Source organism: Mytilus galloprovincialis, chromosome 2, assembly GCF_965363235.1.
Source record: "Mytilus galloprovincialis chromosome 2, xbMytGall1.hap1.1, whole genome shotgun sequence".
In the NCBI taxonomy this organism is placed as follows: Eukaryota; Metazoa; Mollusca; class Bivalvia; order Mytilida; family Mytilidae; genus Mytilus; species Mytilus galloprovincialis.
The window spans coordinates 98548622-98572852 of NC_134839.1; the positions used below are offsets into that span (position 1 = coordinate 98548622).

General features: G+C 33.1%; 1 protein-coding gene across 10 annotated transcripts in view; it reads left to right on the forward strand.

Annotated features, from left to right (window-relative positions):
* Window positions 1–24231, forward strand: part of LOC143065050 (SRC kinase signaling inhibitor 1-like) — a 97364-nt gene that overhangs the window by 61928 nt on the left and 11205 nt on the right. For 8 of the 10 annotated variants that reach the window (XM_076238356.1, XM_076238354.1, XM_076238359.1 and 5 more), the window contains 8 exons: window positions 5608–6187; window positions 9917–10091; window positions 12110–12267; window positions 13134–13166; window positions 21080–21267; window positions 21969–22087; window positions 23548–23678; window positions 24011–24086. In XM_076238356.1, the coding sequence (XP_076094471.1) occupies window positions 5608–6187; window positions 9917–10091; window positions 12110–12267; window positions 13134–13166; window positions 21080–21267; window positions 21969–22087; window positions 23548–23678; window positions 24011–24086 (1460 nt within the window). Of the gene's footprint in view, window positions 1–5607; window positions 6188–9916; window positions 10092–12109; window positions 12268–12879; window positions 12898–13133; window positions 13167–21079; window positions 21268–21968; window positions 22088–23547; window positions 23679–24010; window positions 24087–24231 lie in introns of all 10 variants that reach the window. The other 2 variants (XM_076238355.1, XM_076238357.1) reach the window with 2 other exon arrangements.

Consider the following 24231-nt stretch of genomic DNA (forward strand, 5'->3'; position numbering starts at 1 on the left):
CCAGAGGAACTATTTTAATCAGATTGAATTTTTGGAAAGTTTGCTATAGTTTGCTATTGCTACTTTCCTTAGGCGTCGACCTCAACTTCGGGTGAGACAGACTATCGCAATTTTCTGCTCCAAGATAATGTAGTACTAGTGTTCGACTTCTGATTCTTGGATATTTTGAGTTGCTACTCTTTTGAAAAGATTACAGCTTGAATAAAAAAGGAATGAATGTTCAACGACTATTCAGATGGATTTAACTTCATTTTGAAAATAAGTATCACAAACACTACTTTGCAGATCGGCCATTGGCTAAAGAGAAAATCAAAAGAAATCTACGCAAGACAGCATTTCATTCATGAATATACCATGAATGAACATTTTCCAGCACTATTTTTTACTATGTACGATATTTACAACTGTTTATTATTGAATGAATAAAAGCCTGAGTGTATCGAGTGTATCGAAAGAGTCCGGTATGCAAGAACAAGTTGATATTTGACCAAATTGTCAGATGATTGACAAGTGATAATGGTTTGATTTCTTTTAACAATACACAGGTGATAGAATATAAAATAATCGATAATTATATGGCTTATGTCTCACGCCAAGGATGAATAAAGGTAAATACCGGCTTTAAAAGAAAAGTGCATTGTTTTTGTCAAACTGACATCGATCTGAAAGTTTTGATGCCAAAAATCCTTTTGAAAACTTTTAATTCTGTTATTTAAGTACTAGCTGTTTCACATTCCAATGTGGATACAAGGACCTTCACTTGTTCAGCATGCTCAAGTGGATCAAACTGACAACAGAAAAACATTGTCTTAATGACATTTAGTATCAGAGCATCTGTATAATTTAAAAGCAACCAAGTCATCATCTACTTCTTAGAATATAGTTCAGTGTATCAAGACTGAGATCAAGCTAAAGACAAGTGCTGTAGAAATTATTAAAATGATTTAATAACATTGTACTAGCAAAATGACTTTCTTATTGCTTAACAATGCAATGGCAGATCCAGAACTTTTTATCCTCACACTTTATTCCTGGGGCAGTATGATTCTTTAAGCTTGACCTATAATTAACAATGTGTCGTCCTAACACAGAGTCAATGATTACTAGTATATCAAATAAATGGCTTAAAACAAAAATCTCAAATGTCATTGCCTCAATGGTAATTACGCAGCAGCAACTAAAATGTGTTACAGGGTTATAAGCACCTCAGATCAACATTGTATGAATCTAGTGTATATAAACTTTTTATTCCGGAGGTCATACTACTATTGTTACACCCCCACCATATTGAGTTTTATCCTTGTTTTTCTGTCAGTATCACGTCCCTTACTTGTACGTACGTCCATACATCCCAAAATTGATTTCTGTTCTCTTACTTTAGTTTGCCTGATCCAAATTTTATGAAACTTATATGCAACCACAAAACACAAGTCAAGTTTGAATTGTGTTGGCGTCACTTTTACCATTCTAGATGTAAAGGGGTGAAATTTTCAGTATACCCTATCAAGTATATATACCTTTATATATAAGTTTGACTTGTAGCTTTCTTCGGTTATACATTTATCAGGTGAACATAAAAACAGTCTTTAGATTTAGAAGTATAGATATATAAACATGATAAAACAAGAATGTGTCCATAGTACACACGTGACCCATCTGCACTATCATTTTCTATGTTCAGTGGACCGTGAAAATGGAGTAAAAACCTCTAATTTGGCATCAGAATTAGAAAGATTATATCATAGAAGACAACTTTAATACAAAAATAACGAGGTCTAATTTATCAGCCGTCATGGGGGTCATGGGGTAAAAACGACAAATCAAAGAATTCAATTTTATATATATCCAATATAGGACAATGGTGTTGATTAAAAATAACACCACTCCAGACCCTTTTGTTTTCCACATAATTAATATTCACCTGTTACCTATTACCTTATCTGTACGTTTCTCGTCTGACAGGCGCACCACCAAACGGTGTATTTCCAATATTTTTGCCTTATACACGGGTCATTATCACAGGGTTGACACTAAATTCAATCATTGTCAAATTGTTCCCTATTGTAGTATTTTAAGCAGTAAGACTTTCTAAGATGACAATACGAATACTAAAAATCTGGACTTAAGGGCATACGATACAGTTACAGGGAAGGTAATGACGTTGCTAACGTAAAATGTTATTTTCGCGACGTCAAACAGTGACTTATCGGGAAAAGATGCAGGTTTCGACTGATTTTTATCATTCAAACTGATTTTACTTGAAACCGAGTTCATGGACCCCTCTTTTTTAAAAAGACATTTTGTTTCATTTTCCACGGAGATTATGTGGACCAAATTTTATAAAACTGTAAATAGTGCAATGTTTTTAATTTTGATAAATATACAGCAAAAAATTACGTTTTTTTTCTCAATTCATGACAATTTGATAAATATGACTTATTTTTTAGTAAAAAAGACATAAATTTTTAGGATACTTATAAAATACAGAAATTACAACTTATTTAACAAAAAACAATTTGTGTTTATCTTTTAAAACGAAAAAGTTATGGATTTCTTTCGAAAGGGAAAATGCGGCCAGAAATCCGAATTTTTAGCAAATATACAAAATTTCGACCTCATTTAACTCAAAAAGTAGCACATGAAGGTATATTTTTTATTACATAGAGTGGGGTGCTCATTTTCGCCATATCTTTCCATGTTTTCTTCAGTTTATGTTCTGGTCTTTATGTTTTTGAAGTATACTGATATTTCTATATGAATATAACTTCAAATGCAAAAAATTCTTAGCTTGAAAACGTGTTTGTTTTGAGAAAAACCATCTGAAAAGTTGGATTAAAGGATGTTTGAAATTTCATGATTTTTTGTCAACGGGGGACACATATTCGCCGTTTTTACACATCTATTTAAAACCAAATAACTGCAGCTTTAAACAATATTTATCAAATAAATTTCAATATAGATGAATAGCAGACATTTGAAAGGTGCAAAAAACTGAAATTTAGGGCAATCAGTTAAAGAATTACTAAGAAATACTTCTTTAAAATTTTTTTTTTTCATTCAGGAAATTGGCTGGAAATCGTAGTGCGTTTTTCGGTCCTTTGCGGTAAGTGCCGAAATTTGGTCTCATTTTCAAAAATTATCATATTTGTTAAATATGATTTATCCGCATATTTCTGCCATTTCAGCCATCCTTTGAAGTTTTTACACCTCAATATCATAAAACGGCGAAATTGTGTCCACGGCAAATATGAGCGCCCCACTCTATTTGATTTAATTAGGCAAAAATTAGCCTATATAGAAATTTTCATCAAACTGTAAATATGGGATCAAAACTGTATTGTATGCCCTTAAAATAAGGCATACAGGTACAGTTTTCAATTTGTTAGCAGGCATGACATAAAACAGCAAATCAAAGAATTCAACTTTATTTATAAATAAATTAATAAATATAGGACAATGCTGTTGATTAAAAAATACTCCATTCCAGGACCTTTTGTTTTACCAATAATTGATAAGTTCCAAGTCGACAGGTTCAAACAAAAAGATTTTGAAAGCAGAAAACATTGTGCATCTTATAATCGGCACGACTTTATCAGATGACAATCCCAATACTAAAATAAGGCGTACGCATAGTTATATACTTTAATTCAGTCACGGACCCTCGATATTACGGACGTGTTCTAGTGTGTAAGTGTTCTAAGTTTAAAATTGATTGGTCTTTGACTTCATCAATAACTACCTCGACCAAAATCTTTAACCTGAATGGGACAGACAGATGAGCGGACGGACGGACGAGAAAACATAATGTCCATAAATGGGGCATAAAAAGTGATTTGTGGAAATTGCAGGCGAGACAATGGTCTAGTTTGAAAAATGAAAACTGTGATTAAATACATATTTGAACAATACACGTCTATAACCTATTTGAAATAATACATATATACAGTTGCAAACTTTCCAGAGGTGCTATCCAGCACTTTGATTATAAAAAGAACAACTTTCTATACTTGCCATGGATTGTTTTATTCGGATTGTGAGAAGTTATAATATATGACACATGCATATTTTTTTCTGTGAGATTTATACATGTTGTCTAATTTGAATGTTTTCAAAATTATAAAGTTACAGTCCAATTATCGAATCATTCCTATATACAGTACTCGGTAGCTGAGTAATATGACAGACATTTGAATGGTCTGATAGACAGACAAGGTCATTGCAGTATACTAATTGTGTGGGGGTATAAATATATAGGGAAAACTGTCATGTAACTTTGATTTGACACATAACTATACTTTGACATATTTGTATGTCATAATGATAAAAAGACAAGTAATCAATAAGTTAAAGATGAAATTAAAAAAGAAATTAGGAATGGAATCCTCAATAAGAAAGAGGCAGGTATTTTCTGAGTATCAGTATTCTGTTGTTCAGACAATTATCAGTGGAGGCATTAGGCCTTGTGAACATAAAGAAAAAAAATAATCAAAATTCTCGATTTGATGTTGTGTTTGAGCACAAGTTTTGTACTCAGAGAGTTCTGAGTAAAGTTTTATGACTGAGAGCCCAGATCCTGGCTAAGTATGTGATATATCCTGCACTCTCTCTGCTGTCATCTGTTATCTTGTTTCCCATTGCATTGATAGTGTAACAGAATAGAAAAGCAAAGGATAAGGGATATCCATCCATGACACAAATCAGTACAATCACAGCAAAAAAAAAAAACCACAACAAACAAAATAACAGCTCTTTTATTACTGTTCTTCATCACAAAGTCACAGTGAGACCTTCAGACTTTAATTAGTTGAAGGACAAATGTTTTTCTGAATCATGTGTAAAGAATATTGTTTCTAAGATTTCATTGGGAAAAAGGAGTAGGTCTGGTAAAAACCGATTTTGGCCTCAAATTTCAGGTTCATCTAACGAAAGATATTGGACACTTTTTAAACACATAAGTGTCTATTTCAGTTGATTCAATTAGTTAATGTGAAAGATTTTAACTGATTTAGTCACGAAAAACAATCTTATTCAAGCTTAAATATGAAAAATCTATTAAATATGCCCAAAAATGAAATTGGCCGCATCTGTGTTCATCCTCAACCTTTATATATGTTATGTACTATCATCAAATACAACTTACATTTGAATATTAAGAATGAACACGAATGCGGCCACTTTCATTTCAGACGGAAACCGTCTAAATTTTAACTAAAATGCTAAAATTGTGAAGATTTCAGTAATTTAGCATGACTTAATGATTACCCGATATACATGTATGTGCATTGTATTGTCAAAACCAGCCCATATTTATGTAGCAGAAGGATTCTACTTTCCAATAAACAACTTAAAGTTTACATTTTAACAATTTTGTAAAACTGCTATATTTTGGGGCCAAAAAGGGGTCTTACTGGACCTACTCCTTTGAAATGATAATCCAATGGAAAATATTGTATGTATTGAAAAATGTTATTTTATGCCCAACCTATGATTTTTTGTTTACAGTTGAAATGTAATTATTTGTAAAAAAAAAAGTTTTCTTTATGTAATAATCTGTTTTGGGGAATATGCTGATATCAATTTAATATACATGTGTTGATTTATTTTTAGGTAAGAAAAGCCCAGACCTTGCCTGCCTCCATGTCACATTCCTACCCTGTGTACAGGGATCCTATATATGCCAGTGATTATGATATCTATAGATCTCCTACTCCAGACTTGACCAGAAGTGCCCCATCACATCATCCACCTGTCAATTATGCACACAATGCATTGTATGATTCACCAGACCGTATCCGTGGTGACCGAAACACTCCTGATAGACACAACCTTGGACCGATCCCAGAAAATATACAGATGCAGAATGGTTATGTACCGGTACCTCAAACTTACCAAGACCATGATGGCCGAGGCAGACCAACATATCGTCAGCAGGGTCCACAAAGAGGTCCAGAACAGCATTATAGGTCAGTGTCTCCACCGGCACAAAGAAGCCAGCTACCTCCCGGTGATCCTTTGAGGAGAACAATGTCTCCTACACCAGCAACTGGTATGCAGATCTATGACTACCTCCATGGACCAGGTGGGGCTGGTGCCCCTGGTGCTCCACCCCAGACTTACATTGCCAAAGGGGTCAGGGCCAATACAATGGTCTCACCTTTAAGAGCTTCAGGTCCACCTCCTGATACAAGTAAGTTCCATTTTATCCAGATCTTAATACTTCAAACATTTAAAATTAAGTACAATATAATTATTAAAAACATTTTTTTATGCCCCACCTAGGGGCATTATGTTTTCTGGTCTGTGCGTCCGTCCGTCCGTTCGTCCGTCCGTCTGTCCGTTCGTTTGTCCGTCCGTCTGTCCCGCTTCAGGTTAAAGTTTTTGGTCAAGGTAGTTTTTGATGAAGTTTAAGTCCAATCGACTTCAAACTTAGTACACATGTCCCCTATGATAAGATCTTTCTAATTTTAATGCCAAATTAGAGTTTTTACCCCAATTTCACGGTCCACTGAACATGGAAAATGATAGTGCGAGTGGGGCATTCGTGTACTGAGGACACATTCTTGTTTGTTATAACATATAATTTTTGTTGAGCCTGCAACTTTGGTCGCAGAAAGCTTGACATAGGGATAGTGATCCAGTGGTGGCAGCGGCGGCGGTGTTGGCTAACTTCTTAAAAGCTTTATATTTTAGAAGGTGAAAGACCTGGATGCGTCATACTTTTTATATCGATGCCTCATGTTACGAGGTTTCTGTCAGTCACATGTCCAATGTCCTTGACCTCATTTTCATGGTTCAGTGACTACTTGAAAAAAAGTTAAGATTTTTTGTAATGTTAAATTCTCTCTTATTATAAGTAATAGGATAATTATATTTGGTATGTGCGTACCTTACAAGATCCTCATGCTGTCAGACAGTTTTCACTTACCTGGACCTCATTTCATGGATCAGTGAACAAGGTTAAGTTTTGGTGGTCAAGTCCATATCTCAGATACTTTAAGCAATAGGTCTAGTATATTTGGTGTATGGAAGCACTGTAAGGTGTACATGTGTAACTGGCAGGTGTCATCTGACCTTGACTTCATTTTCATGGTTCAGTGGTTATAGTTAAGTTTTTGTGTTTTGGTCTGTTTTTCTTATCCTGTATGCAATTGTTCTACTATATTTGGTGTATGGAAGTATTTTATAATCTATATGTCAGTCGTGCAGGTTTTATTTGACCTTGACCTCATTTTCATGGTTCATTGCTCAGTGTTTAGTTATTATACGACCGCAAAATTTGAAAAATTTTTCGTCGTATATTGCTATCACGTTGGCGTCGTCGTCGTCGTCGTTGTTGTCCGAATACTTTTAGTTTTCGCACTCTTACTTTAGTAAAAGTGAATGGAAATCTATGAAATTTTAACACAAGGTTTATGACCACAAAAGGAAGGTTGGTATTGATTTTGGGAGTTTTGGTCCCAACATTTTAGGAATTAGGGGCCAAAAAGGGCCCAAATAAGCATTTTCTTGGTTTTCGCACTATAACTTTAGTTTAAGTTAATAGAAATCTATGAAATTTTGACACAAGGTTTATGACCACAAAAGAACGGTTGGGATTGATTTTGGGAGTTTTGGTTTCAACAGTTTAGGAATTAGGGGCCAAAAAAGGGCCCAAATAAGCATTATTCTTGGTTTTCGCACAATAACTTTAGTTTAAGTAAATAGAAATCAATGAAATTTAAACACAATGTTAATGACTACAAAAGGAAGGTTGGTATTGATTTTGGGAGTTTAGGTCCCAACAGTTTAGGAATTAGGGGCCAAAAAGGGACCCAAATAAGCATTTTTCTTGGTTTTCGCACCATAACGTTAGTATAAGTAAATAGAAATCTATGAAATTTAAACACAAGGTTTATGACCATAAAAGGAAGGTTGGTATTGATTTTGGGAGTTTTGGTCCCAACAGAATAAGGGGCCCAAAGGGTCCAAAATTAAACTTTGTTTGATTTCATCAAAATTGAATAATTGGGGTTCTTTGATATGCCGAATCTAACTGTCATGACTGTGTATGTAGATTCTTAACTTTTGGTCCCGTTTTCAAATTGGTCTACATTAAGGTCCAAAGGGTCCAAAATTAAACTTAGTTTAATTTTGACAAAAAATGAATCAGTTAGGTTCTTTGATATGCTGAATCTAAAAATGTACTTAGATTCTTGATTATTGGCCCAGTTTTCAAGTTGGTCCAAATCGGGGTCCAAAATTAAACTTTGTTTGATTTCATCAAAAATTGAATAAATGGGGTTCTTTGATATACCAAATCTAACTGTGCATGTAGATTCTTCATTTTTGGTCCTGTTTTCAAATTGGTCTACACTAAAGTCCAAAGGGTCCAAAATTAAACTTAGTCTGATTTTAACAAAAATTGAAATCTTGGGGTTCTTTGATATGCTGAATCCAAAAATGTACTTAGATTTTTTATTATTGGCCCAGTTTTCAAGTTGGTCCAAATCGGATCTAAAATTATTATATTAAGTATTGTGCAATAGCAAGTCTTTTCAATTGCACAGTATTGCGCAATGGCAAGAAATATCTAATTGCACAATATTGTGAAATAGCAAATTTTTTTTTAATTAGAGTTATCTTTCTTTGTCCAGAATAGTAAGCAAGAAATATCTAATTGCAAAATATTGTGCAATAGCAAGATTTTTTTTTATTGGAGTTATCTTTCTTTGTCCAGAATCAACTTAAATCTTTGTTATATACAATATACAATGTATATTCACTTTTTACTACCAACTGATAAATTAAAATAATCTTTACCATTCAGTGATAACAAGCAGTTTTTTTACATCTTATTTCCTTATCTTATCTAAAATGTTTTTAGATAATGTATGTTGGACATTTGCCAGACATGACTATGATGTCATTTTCTATTTTTATTTGCCAATAACTTTATGTAAATAACTTCATTGGAAATTTGCCAATATAAAATGTTGCTGATGAAGTTTTTTTTATTGTTTTATACAATAAACAATGTATATTCACTTTTACTACCAACCAATCTTTACCATTCAGTGATAACAAGCACTTTATTTTACATTTTAATATTTTATGATGTATTTAAAAGAGTAGTTATTGTTGCAAACTCCATTAGAAATTTGAATTGATATCAGTTTTGGAAAAAGGGAAACGGGGATGTGAAAAAAGGGGGGGGGGGTAAATTTTTCTCATTTCAGATTTCATAAATAAAAAGAAAATTTCTTCAAACATTTTTTTGAGAGGATTAATATTCAACAGCATAGTGAATTGCTAAAAGGCAAAAACAAACTTTTAAGTTCATTAGACCACATTCATTCTGTGTCAGAAACCTATGCTGTGTCAACTATTTAATTTTAGATTTAAAAAGTTTGAAGAAGAAATCTTTAATTGTAAAATTTGTAAAATCTTGACATTTGTTTTGTGTAAAAAAAACCCATGTAATGTCAAAAATTTGATCACAATCCAAATTCAGAGCTGTATCACGCTAGAATGTTTTGTCCATACTTGCCCCAACTGTTCAGGGTTCGACCTCTGCGGTCGTATAAAGCTGCACCCTGCGGAGCACCTGGTTGTGTTTTGGTCTGTTTTTCTTAAACTATAAGCAATAGGTAAACTATATTTGTTGTATGGAAGAAATGTTTGCTGTACATGTCTTCTGGCATGGTTCATCTGACCGTGACCCAATTTTTATGGTTCATTGGTCAATGTTTAGTTTTCTTGGTTAATGTTGAGTGTATGTGACAGTTGTAATAAAGCTTTAAATTTAGGACTATCAACATAATAACAATGATTAGTAAAGAAGGCAAGACATTTCAGTGTGTGCACTCTTGTTTTTCATAATACAGAAGTTAAAGTCAATATTTTCATGTGGTTTTAATTCAGAGTTGTTTTATTTCAGGACATCAACCAAATCGTCACTCTTTAGCATTCACACCAATGTCACCAAGATCAGCTGATCAACCCGTCCAGAGATCTCAAAGCTATAGGGTAACTCCAGAGAGAGAACAAATACCTATGGTCCCTCCTCCACCTCGCAGCATTACACCCTCACCTACAACTGATCCAGAAACCAGGTACAACATAACTTTGTGATCATATAAGGATATCAACAGTCCTAAACAAAACTTCTTGTTTCATTGTAGGATAAGAAAAGTTCTATACAAAAACCTTTGTAGAGATCTTCTGATCTATATAAAAAACATGCAAAGCAAACCTTATCTAGTAAATTTACCAGATCAGAATTACCTTGAGGTTAACATGAATAATTACAAAGAGCTATTATGGACTTAACCCTATCTAAAGCATACTACCAGTAATGTGTTTTTAGCTCACCTGGCCCTGAAATTTTCAGATGAATCGGACAATGGGTTGTTGGGTTGCCCCTGAATTGGTAATTTGAAGGATTTTTTTTCTGTTTTTAACCGGATTTTTGTGTCAAAAATGTCGATTATTGATTTGGGGATGTACGGCGGGCAGGCGGGCGGCAACCAAATGTTGTCCGTGCATTTACTCATGAAGCGTTCAACCAAACCTTTTAAAATTTTAATATGTTGCTACTGACAACAAAATGGATGTCAAGTTCAATAATGATGATTTTGACTTTTACTGTTCAGGAGTTACGGTTCTTGAAAGTTTAAAAAATGTTGTGTCCGTGCATTTACTCATGAACCATTCAACCAAACCTTTTAAAATTTTAATATGTTGTTAATGACAACAAAATGGAGGTCAAGTTCAATAATGACGATTTTGACTTTTACCGTTCAGGAGTTACGGTTCTTGAAAGTTTAAAAAATGTTGTGTCCGTGCATTTACTCATGAACCATTCAACCAAACCTTTTAAAATTTTAATATGTTGTTAATGACAACAAAATGGAGGTCAAGTTCAATAATGACGATTTTTACTTTTACCGTTCAGGAGTTACGGTTCTTGAAAGTTTAAAAAATGTCGTGTCAGTGCATTTACTCATGAACCAGTCAACCAAACCTTTTAAAATTTTAATATGTTGTTACTGACAACAAAATGGAGGTCAAGTTCAATAATGACGATTTTGACTTTTACCGTTCAGGAGTTATGGTTCTTGAAAGTTTAAAAAATGTTGTGTCCGTGCATTTACTCATGAACCGTTCAACCAAACCTTTTAAAATTTTAATATGTTGTTACTGACAACATAACGGAGGTCAAGTTCAATAATGACGATTTTTACTTTTACCGTTCAGGAGTTATGGTTCTTGAAAGTTTAATAAATGTCGTGTCCGTGCATTTACTCATGAACCGTTCAACCAAACCTTTTAAAATTTTAATATGTTGTTACTGACAACAAAATGGAGGTCAAGTTCAATAATGACGATTTTGACTTTTACCGTTCAGGAGTTACGGTTCTTGAAAGTTTAAAAACTGTTGTGTCCGTGCATTTACTCATGAACCGTTCAACCAAACCTTTTAAAATTTTAATATGTTGTAAATTTTACCTATTAGGAGTTTTGGTCCTTGTAATATTGATAAATGCCAGAACACAAATAAATGTTAAAGAATCTGGTTTACTGTCATTTTGACAGCTCTTGTTGGTTATTATCTTGAAAACTATTATAGATGGAGATAAACTGTGAACAGCAGTAATGTTCAGCAAAGTAAGATCTACAAATAAGTCAACATGACCAAAATGTTCAGTTGACCCCTTAAGGAGTTATTGCCCTTTATAGTCAATTTTTTACAATTTTCATTAATTTGGTATATTTTGGTAATTTTTTACAAAATGTTTTCCTCTGTAACTAAAGGCTCAAGTTCATTACAGATAGAGAAAATTGTAAGTAGCAAGAATGATCAATAAAGTGCGATCTACAAACACGTCACCAAAACACATTTTTGTCATGAATCCATCTGTTTCCTTTGTTTAATATGCACATAGACCAAGGTGAGCGACATAGGCCCTTAAGAGCCTCTAGTTTTGACATCCAGTCTGTTACATGTAAGTGAAAATCACAAAAATTATGACAATCTTGTACCAAATCAATGAGACAATTTTAAAGCTGAATATATAAAGTTATTGAACGAAGAATGAACTCATCTTTTGTTTCTTTTTTTATATTTCAGAGTACGCATGGAAAAAATGGAAGTGCAACTTGCCAATTTAACAGCTTGGGTGCAGACAGCAGTTGTAACAGGATCAAGTAGGGAAAGTAGTATAAGAAGTGGGGCTAGTACAACACCATCAGATTTAGGAGACTCTAAGCCCCCAAGTGTTGTAGGAAGTAAGTTATGATTGATGGTATTGGGTTAGGAATGGTTAATACTAGACATAAGATTACTCATTACTGATATCTTTTATGGGTGGATTTTAAGTAATAGAGAGCTTTATATAATTTTGGGCTGTAGCACCTTATTACTAACAAACAGTCAAATCAAGTTAATGATGAGGAGATTAAGGACAGGCAAATCTGTATTTGAAAATGTGAATAACTTCTTCAAATATCAGGCAACTGCTTCTCCTGTAGAACTTTGTGTGTTGTCCTCTCCTGCAGTACTTAGTACTTTTTCAGTCTCTGAAACAGCTGTCGCACAAAATTGTGTGTTGGAACAGTCTTACAAAAAAAAAATCCCTTTCGTCTATATGATTAGTAAATAATATATGATTCATGAGTTTCTAAAATTATTACATGATAAAACTAAAAACTTACCCTGACATTTATTAGAATAATGTTTTACAGGGTACTTGTAATAATGTAACCAATCTTATAATATACGTAGGTCCATTTTTGGAAAAGATTCTTACAAACAGTATAGCTCTTCTACTACTCATATGCCGGTTTATATTCTTTAATTTTATAAACAATTATACATTATTATTGTTATATGTATGATAGAGGCAAAGGTTAGGTTCTGTAAGTATAGATTGTTTATATTTTGCATTATTGCCTTAGGTCTATTTTGGCATCAAGTTTTAGCTTAGGGGTTTTCAGTCTTTTTATGGCAGTTGCATTGGTCTTTTTTCCAGATACATATTTCTGTTTGAAAATTATTTTCAATGAATATGATATCCATATTGTCAAATAAAATTACTAACAGCATGGTTGCATTATTTGAGATAGCTTTTACCCAGAATGCACCTTTCTTGCAGAAGATGACACAGACAAAGTCAGTGGTGATCAAGGTATATTTATGACCTGCATTGCTTGTTTTTGGTGTTTGACATATTCTGCATGTTTATAATCACTGCTTATGTCTCATGCTGCACATAGGGTCTGGAGAAAAGGAGATAAAAAAATATGTCAGATTATTTCTCATTGGTAAAAATTTCAGCTTTGATCAGACTGGCAGGTAAAAAATCTAGAAAGAATGTTCTAACAGACTCAACTTCCAAGTACTTATCTTTGATTTTGATGTATTTAGAACTGAGCTGTTTCAGGAACATATACTATACAAACCTCTTTGTTTTAAATCTTTTCGGTAACTGTTTTATTGTATTTAATGAATAGCCACTTTGTAACAGATGCATTTTTTTTAGTAATTAATTCATTTTGATGGATGTTTTAATTAAAGTAACTTCATAGCTTCATGTCAGACAGGAAATTTTCATTTAAAACTAAATCAGTAGATAAAATCAACTGTTAATGCTTGATTATTGCAGATTGAATTTTCTTCCATTGGAAAATTAAAGTTGATAATTTTTCGCTAAAGATAATATAAAACATAGCTCCTCAGTCTAACTCTAACCTGTTTGCATTCCAAAGGAAATAAGTTAACAGAAAAAAAGATTAATTGGCAACATTATATTTATATATTTAGATGATTTAATATGATTTGGAGTGATAATTTTTTTAATTTTTTTTTATGGATAGAAATATTTAAGGAATGACTGTAATATTTTTTCTGTCTATTACAGTCATTTCTTATAATTTAATTCTAAATTTCATTTTAACCGTAGAAAACCAAGAAAAAAGGTTGATGACGTCACGGTCACATGAATAAATTATGTCTATGGGCTAATAACAAAATAACGTCAGCCAATCAAAAGACGCGTTGCATAAAAAAATTAACACATTAATGTTTGTTTCATACATAAAATTTTAATATTCATTTGTTTCCTCATTTATTCATACATTCTTTCTGTAATAAAACAGTATTGCCACCACACGTTGGTCTTTGATTTATGAAAAGAAATTTAATTGAGTTTGTTCATTATCAAATTATCTGTTTCATCATTTCAGTTTAATTATAAACATAGCTCTAACTAGTACTCTGTTATTTTAAAATAATATCTTCTTATGATGGTATTAAAGTTATGCATGTATGTTGTCAATATTGCTTTAAAAATTTCTTTTTGCAACTTTCAAAAGTTAAATGTACAACTAAAACAACAAACACAGCTATTATATAAATTGTACACGATTTAGCAAAAGTTGTAAAGTAGATAGATACAACTTAAATATTTTAAATTAACAAATTATTGTGTGCATTTATTGATGGGTTTTTTGAAAAAAAGAACAAACATGTGAGTTTGATATTTGTGATTTTAGAAAAAAGCTAAATACAGATTGATGTATTAGATATCAGAATGCAAGGTTCTTATGATCAAGTAGTTGCATCATGAGCATTACATGTGATAAAAACCTCTCAATAATTTCTGAATTTGAAGTAACATACACAGCTGATTGTACACTATTCAGAAAAAGATGAGAAAGTAGATTTACAACTAAGATAATTAGTGGTTGATCCAGAAATGTTCATAAGAGGGGGCCGCTCCAGTCATGCTTCAGTGATCCCCAAATAATTAACCAAATTTTTTCCAAAGAAGAGTTGGGCTTGGGGCCCCCTGGAAAACCCTCTAAATCTGTGTCTGATAATGATAGTTGATTGTACAACATTTAGCGAAGTTGAGAAAATAGATGTACAAAAATAACTAACATAACTGATTGTATATCATTCAGCAAAATAAACAAAGTAGATGTACAATGTAAATAACATACACAGCTAAATGTATACATTTTCAACATAAGAACTTATAAGATATACTCAGCTGATTGTAAACTGAAGTAGTGAAATTGAAAGTAGATGTACAACTTAAATATCATAGAAAACTGATTTTAACAAAAAGTAGAGTTTTTATATGATTGGGCAGTATCTATGTATTCATTGCTAAGCAGAAGCTTATTGTGTAACGCACATATATGCAGATTTATAGAACAGATAAATTTTATTACTTCGTTGACTATGTATATCTCGAATAAAAAACCAACAAAAAGTGACAAACTTTTGACAGTAAAAAACATACTAAAACTATCATTTATGGCTTGAAACATATTTTACAGGTTAAAGGCTTGATAATCTGTTCTACAATTCTTGTAATGAATAGCCAACAAACATGGTTAGCACATATATATAAAAATAAGAAGATGTGGTATGATTGTCTATGAGACATCTCACCACCAGAGACCAAATGATGTAAAAGTTAACAACTACATGCCACTATAAGCATGGCATGTTTTATTAACTATTGTCAGTATGAACTCAAATATTTTAAAGTTTTGAATCCTCTTAAATTTGGTTGACTTTTCGATATTTGAAAATAAAAACTATTTTTTAGCTCACCATTCCTAAAAGGAAATGTGAGCTTTTGCCATCACTTGGCGTCCGTCGTCGTCGTAAACTATTTCAAAGATCTTCTCCTCTGAAACTACTGAACCAATTCAAACCAAACTTCATCTGATTGATTCCTAGGGTATCTAGAATAAAATTTGTGTTTTAATTCCCATTTCATCAAAAAACATGGCCGCCATGGCTAAAAATAGAACATAGGGGGGTAAAATGCAGTTTTTGGCTTATAACTCAAAAACCAAAGCATTTAGAGCAAATCTGACAGGGGTAAAATTGTTTATCAGGTCAAGATCTATCTGCCCTGAAATTTTCAGATGAATCGGACAAACTGTTGTTGGGTTGCTGCCCCTGAATTGGTAATTTTAAGGAAATTTTGCTGTTTTTGGTTATTATCTTGAATACTATTATAGATAGAGATAAACTGTAAACAGCAATAATGTTCATCAAAACTAGATCTACAAATAAGTCAACATTATCAACATGGTCAGTTGACCCCTTTAGGAGTTATTGCCCTTTGTAGTCAATTTTTAACCATTTTTAGCTCACCTGGCCCGAAGGGGCAAGTGAGCTTTTCCCATCACTTGGCGTCCGGCGTCGTCGTCGTCCATCGTCGTTAACTTTTACAAAAATCTTCTCCTCTGAAACTACTGGGCCAAATTAAACCAAACTTGGCCACAATCATCATTGGGGTATCTACTTCAAAAAATGTGTGGCGTGACCCGGCCAACCAACCAAGATGGCCGCCACGGCTAAAAATAGAACATAGGGGTAAAATGCAGTTTTTGGCTTATAACTCAAAAACCAAAGCATTTAGAGCAAATCTGACATGGGATAAAATTGTTTATCAGGTCAAGATCTATCTACCCTGAAATTTTCAGATGAATCCGACAACCCGTTGTTGGGTTGCTGCCCCTGAATTGGTAATTTTAGGGAATTTTTGCTGTTTTTGGTTATTATCTTGAATATTATTATAGATAGAGATAAACTGTAAACAGCAATAATGTTCAGCAAAGTAAGATTTACAAATAAGTCAACATTACCGAAATTGTCAGTTGACCCCTTTAGGAGTTATTGACCTTTAGGCCACACCAATTTAATTTCTTGTTCTACGGATTTTTGGACTCCAAAATTTGGGGCGAGCGAGCGATTTGAAAATTTTAATAAAAAAATATTTAATTTGCAAATTTTTGAGGCGAAGCTTGAAAAGTAAAGGCGAGCGATTATAATTTTTTTTTTGTAAACATAAAATAGTAGGTTTTGACAATATCAAAGCTTGATTTCTCATTTGTACTTTGACATTTCTTTAATTTCTGAAGTATTTTTTCCCTGTTCACCAAGAAATAATTAAATCTGGTCTATGTATGTGTGACTGACAATGAGACAATTCTCCATCCAAGTCATAATCAGTTTGGGGACAACCCCTTAATGTTATAAATATCCCTTTTACATGTTTTATGAGGGATCAATATAAGTTATAATATATTTGTTTGTACAAAAGGGCTCATATTTTCTCAAAGAACTATATATCTATCTGGTATTAAATGGTCAAAACATGTCCAAGAATTTTGTAATATTCCTGGACTTGAACCATGTTAACACATTTACTTTAACAGTTTAATATTATTCAAAATAAGTGGACCCCTCTTTTAGAAAAAGTTGTTTAAAATATGATGTAACTCTCCTCTTTTTGAGTACAAAATTCTAAGTTTTCAAAGGTTTTGTATAGAAGAACTATACAAATCCTTGGTATTTCTATTTTCTTTTCTACATCAGTAAAATGACCCCTTGTCTGAGGGAGGGTTGTTCTCAACCTGATAATAACAAACACAGGTCAAAGTACGGCCTTTTACACAGGGCTTTGATACGGACCAAACAGCAGGCTATAAAGGACCCCAAAATTATTAACGTACACAATTCGAACAGGAAAACAACGATCTAATTGATATATCATGTATATCCAAACGGGAAAATACCAATGAACAACATCAACAAACGATAACTGCTGAACGACAGGCCCCTCAATCAATCAGGACAGGTGCATAAACATGCAGCGGCTATGGATAGTTTTGTTTCGCCAGCATACAATATAATTTCAGTTGAAGGCAAATCCTTCAGAAGTTCTAAGTACTTTATTCTAACAACGAACATTTTTTGATAGGGAATAAAGTGTTATTTGGCCTGTCTTGCTGAGCTCTATGGTTACCCGAGGGGTTGGTACAAGCTATGCTTAGTGTTAGAGTGCCCTTACCTTCCTACAAGGTGTCAGTCCCAGCTAACCTCGTCTAGTCCCAGATATCAGGCGCATTGCCTTGCTCTTTCCGTGGTGAGAGAGAGCTGTACTCTAAAAAGAGGCTGGAAGTACCCAACTGTTACGTCATGTCATGTGTCCCTTCGGATCCCTCGGTGATGTACCAGTACCCGTGTGATAGGTTGGGGAAACCCCCATAGACTACGGGGCAATTACACTACAGGAATATAAGTAAGGGGGAAAGTAACCAATTTTTTGTTCTTTACAGGTATTCCCGCTGATATAAATTTATAGCGGAGCCCTCCCGCTTTAGATAAATAGGTTTCATGCTGAAACAAATATTCTCACAGATATTTACAAAGTGTGGTGGGGGTGCTTTTATGTTTAAAATCGTTATATACAGGTTAGACTGTGATTTTAAAAACAAATGTTGATATCTTTTTATAATATTTACAAAAAAACGGTGCGGGAAAATGGACATGATTACATTTCCGGATGCGGGAAGCGGGAATATAAAAAAAATAAAAAAATTCTGTTTTGAAAAAAATAGGTGCGGGCGGGTCCGTCGAACAAGGAATCAAATTGGTGTGGCCTTATAGTCAATTTTTAACCATTTTTCATAAAGATTAGTAATCTTTTACAAAAATCTTCTCTGAAACTACTGGGCAAAATTAATCCAAACTTGGCCACAATCATCTTTGGGGTATTTAGTTTAAAAAATGTGTGGCGTGACCTGGCCAACCAACCAAGATGGCTGCCATGGCTAAAAATAGAACATAGGGATAAAATGCAGTTTTTGGCTTATAACTCAAAAACCAAAGCATTTAGAGCAAATCTGACATGGAGTAAAATTGTTTATCAGGTCAAGATCTATCTGCCCTGACATTTTCAGATGAATTGGACAACCTGTTGTTGGGTTGCTGTCCCTGAAACGGTAATTTTAAGGGAATTTTGCTGTTTTTGGTTATTATCTTGAATATTATTATAGATAGAGATAAACTGTAAACAGCAATAATGTTCAGCAAAGTAAGATTTACAAATAAGTCAACATGACTGAAATGGTCAGTTGACCCGTTTAGGAGTTATTGCCCTTTATAGGAAATTTTTAGCCATTTTTCATAAATCTTAGTAATCGTTTACAAAAATCTTCTCCTCTGAAACTACTGGGCCAAATTAATCCAAACTTGGCCACAATCAACTTTAGGGTATCTAGTTTTAAAAATGTGTCCGGTGACCCAGCCATCAAATTAAGATGGCCACCACGGCTAAAAATAGAACATAGGGGTAAAATGCAGTTTTTGGCTTATAACTCAAAAACCAAAGCATTTCGAGCAAATCTGACAGGAGTAAAATTGTTTATCAGGTCAAGATCTATCTGCCTTGAAATTTTCAGATAAATCGGACAACCTGTTGTTGGGTTGCTGCCCCTGAATTGGTAATTTTAAGGAAATTTTGCTGTTTTTGGTTATTATCTTGAATATTATTTTAGATAGAGATAAACTGTAAACAGCAATAATGTTCAGCAAAGAAAAATTTACAAATAAGTCAACATGACCGAAATGGTCAATTGACCCCCTAAGGAGTTATTGTCCTTTATAGTCAATTTTTAACAATTTTCATAAAATTTGTAAATTTGTATTAACATTTTCCACTGAAACTACTGGGCCAAGTTCATTATAAATAAAGATAATTGTAAGCAGCAAGACTGTTTAGTAAAGTAAGATGTACAAACACATCACCATCACCAAAACACAATTTTGTCATGAATCCATCTGCTTCCTTTGTTTGATATTCACATAGACCAAGGTGAGCGACACAGGCTCTTTAGAGCCTCTAGTTCGTAAAACTTAGTAATCTTTTACAAAAATCTTCTCCTCTGAAACTACTGGGCCAAATTAATCCAAACTTGGCCAAAATCATCTTTGGGGTATTTAGTTTAAAAAATGTGTCCGGTGACCTGGCCATCCAACCAAGATGGCCACCATGGCTAAAAATAGAACATTTGGGTAAAATGGAGTTTTTGGCTTATAACTCAAAAACCAAAGCATTTAGAGCAAATCTGACAGGGGGTAAAATTGTGTATTAGGTCAAGATCTATCTATCCTGAAATTTTCAGATGAATCGTACAACCTGTTATTAGGTTGCTGCCCCTGAATTGGTAATTTTAAGGAAATTTTGCTGTTTTTGGTTATTATCTTGAATATTATTATAGATAGAGATAAACTGTAAACAGCAATAATGTTCAGCAAAGTAAGATTTACAAGTAAGTCAACATGACCGAAATGTTCAGTTGACCCCTTTAGGAGTTATTGCTCTTTATAGTCAATTTTTAACCATTTTTCGTAAATCTTAGTTATCTTTTACAAAAATCTTCTCCTCTGAAACTACTGGGCCAAATTATTCCAAACTTGGCCACAATCATCATTAGGGTATTTAGTTTAAAAAATGTGTCCGGTGACCCGGCCAATCAACCAAGATGGCCGCCATGGCTAAAAATAGAACATAGGTGTAAAATGCAGTTTTTGGCTTAAAACTCAAAAACCAAAGCATTTAGGGCAAATCTGACAATGATTAAAATTGTTTATCAGGTAAAGATCTATGTGCCATGAAATTTTCAGATGAATCGGACAACCTGTTGTTGGGTTGCTGCCCCTGAATTGGTAATTTTAAGGAAATTTTGCCGTTTTTTGGTTATTATCTTGAATATTTATATAGATAGAGATAAACTGTAAACAGCAATAATGTTCAGCAAAATAAGATCTACGAATAAGACAACATGACCAAAATTGTCAATTGACCCCTTAAGGAGTTATTGCCCTTTATAGTCAATTTTTAACATTTTTCATAAATTTTGGTAAATTTAAAAAAAATATTTTCCACTGTAATTACTGGGCCAAGATCATTATAAATAGAGATAATTGTAGCAACAAGAATGTTCAGTACAGTAAGATCTACATACACGTCACCATCACCAAAACACAATTTTGTCGTGAATTTATATGTGTCCATTGTTTAATATGCACAAAGACCAAGGTGAGCGACACAGGCTCTTAAGAGCCTTTAGTTTTGAATAAGAAATAAGTGAAACCATAATAATAAAGTAAAGTTTAAGATTAAATATGTTTCTTGAACCATATCTACAAGAGGTAAGACCAAACAAAATAATACAAATGTGTATAAAAAGCCATAACCTAAACAAAAATTGTGTACTTCCATTTTAGGTATATCAGACATATCCTCCCAGTCATCTCATCATACTATTGTTACACAGAGTATTAAAGATGGCATCCTTAATGTTGCTAGACAAACATCAGATTTAAAAGTAGATTTAAAACATTTGCGGAGAATTCAGCAGCTTAATAATGAATCAATGACTGATTCTATACAAGAAACTATCAAAAAGATTTCGGTGAGTAATATTGAAATACTGTGTCCAAACTTGCCCCATCTGTTCAGGGTTTGACCTCTGTGGTTGTATCAGGCTGCACTCCACAAAGCATTTTATTGAATCTTGATATATGTTCTTCATTTAGAGATAGTTTTCAATGTGAAAACAAAATTAATGCAAATGAATTTTTGAAAAAGCTATTGTAGTATGAATACTTAAATGTTTTTATCCCCCACCTACGATAGTAGAGGGGCATTATGTTTTCTGGTCTGTGCCTCCGTTCGTCCGTCCGCTTCAGGTTAAAGTTTTTGGTCAAGGTAGTTTTTGAAGAAGTTGAAGTCCAATCAACTTGAAACTTAGTACACTTGTTCCCCATGATATGATCTTTCTAATTTTAATGCCAAATTATAGTTTTGACCCCAATTTCATGGTCCACTGAACATAGAAAATGATAGTGCGAAGTTCAGGTTAAAGTTTTTGGTCAAGGTAGTTTTTGATGAAGTTAAAGTTACATCAACTTGAAACTTAGTACACATGTTCCCTATGATATGATCTTTCTAATTTTAATTCAAAATTAAAGTTTTGACCCCAATTTCACGGTCCACTGAACATAGAAAATGATAGTGCGAGTGGGGCATTCGTGTACTATGGACACATTCTTGTTTATGAATGCTCTTGTTATACTACGTTATACTACATAAGAGTGTGTTTATTATTTGTAGAAGGTGCTAACAACAGTTCCTGGGGCTGAACACCAGGTTCTTCGTCAACAACGATCAGATATAGACACACAATGTAAACATTACAAAGATGATGGCAGTAAAGTGTTAAGAGAATTGGGGTATGTTAGTATGATCAGATATAGACACACAATGTAAAAATTACAAAGATGATGGCAGTAAAGTGCTAAGAGAATTGGGGTATGTTAGTATGATCAGATATAGACACACAATGTAAAAATTACAAAGATGATGGCAGTAAAGTGCTTAGAGAATTGGGGTATGTTAGTATGGTAGTTGTAAGGTGTCCGGCGTCGTTAACTTTTACAAAAATCTTCTCCTCTGAAACTACTGGGCCAAATTAAACCAAACTTGGCCACAATCATCATTGGGATTTCTACTTTAAAAAATGTTTTCAGCATCAAATTAAATCTTTTTTTATACAACTTGTACAATGTAATCCTTTTGTCAGTATTTCACTTTAAATCAACCAGGCTTGTGTCTTAAACTAGCTAGTTGATCACCAGGTGATTGCCTATTATCTTTAATTTATTGTTGTATATACAGTCTAATCCTAAACACCTCAGGCAAATTTTACCTATTTTACCATTTGACACAAGATCAATGACAGGAAACTTCCGTTTTTCTCTGACTTTTCCCATATCAATTTCGAGTTTCTCTGACTTTCTTTGTCCATATCGATTTTGTAAACAAAATTGTCTACTGAAATTTTTTTGAGGTTGACATTTTCAAAAGCGGAAGATTTCAAATTTTAACAGGAGGGACAGAAGAGGGTCTGAAAAGCGGGTCCGGCGGGAGTTTTTGACCTCCGCTGGAAGAATCACATGTATGAATTCAATTGATCACGAGTTAAAGAAAAAAAAAATATGATACACTTACTAAAATAAATTCCTACTACTGAGATGATATGCTCATAATTATACCCCACATCATAAATACTACAGTTACTACCCAACCTTTATGATAAAAGTTAGTTTTTAGTAATTTCTTGGGACAGCTTCCAGCCTATTTAAACAAAGATAAGAAAATCAAATGTAATATGTTGTGCATTTCCATATTAAATAACTAGTTGGATTTTTTAACAACTAAACTAACACTGTTTGTGTGCAGTAATAGAACAGTTGATCTGTAACATTTATTGAAGAGCTACAAAAAAAATTAAAGTTATAAACAGCATGTTATGAGATAAATGGGGCAGACAAAATTAAGATAATAAGCAATACAAAACCAAGTATATTATCCATGTCTACAGTGTTCTACTTAATACATACTGTAAATGAGAAAATACAATAACATATTATTTTCTGAGATTAATTAAGAGATAATGTATCTTAATTTCAAATTTTCATTTGAAAATTATCTCATAAATTAAAACTTTTCCTGGACAGATTTTTCTGTTTGCTGTGTGTAGGGAAACTTAGAACACTGGCTTTTCTATGGTGTCTGACTCTGCTGGTTGATTTTAATTAAGTAATGGATATTATGACAACATCTAAGATGAAAGTTACATGTAACAAGATGTAAATTAATTAGATAAATTAATAGATGACTTTTTTTGCAGAGATTTAGAATCGTCAGTAGAAGAAATGAGAGAGGATGTGATATCTAGGCAATGTCGAGTAAATCTGGCTGATGTTGAAGGAATGGCTCTTGTTCTTAGTCATGTGACCAAACATCTTGGAGAACTAAGATGTATGTTGTTAGTTACAAACATAAAGCATATAGTATTTTTTATTCTACTTAGATAATATGTTTGTGTATCACAAAATTTAGGCTTTTTTTGATAGGTGTGCTCTTTATTTTAAAAGAAACTCTAACTAACTACTCTTGAAATGAATGCTTTCAAAATGCAAAGTACCTTCTCCCTTAACTATAGAATTCTACAAGAATTTACACAACAGAATTTTCTTATACCTTATTTACCAATAGATTATTCTTCATTGTAGCTCAGTTTCAATACTAATTATTGAGATTATTCTCCATAGTAGCTCAGTTTTAATACTAATTATTGAGATTATTTTCAGGTCGTTTCCCAGGATTACAGGATCATATGAAGAAAGTAATGAGTGGTGAAATGGAAGTGGTCATCAAAGAAGAAAAGTAGGTTATAAATTGAACATGTTAAATTACAATGTTTGTAGGTCTGAATTAGGCTAAGAAATAGATAAAAAAAAAAATGCCCTCATAACTCTTTCTGTGTAGTAAAAAGATGGTGTACAAAATGTTGCTAAGAATAAGAAAGGAG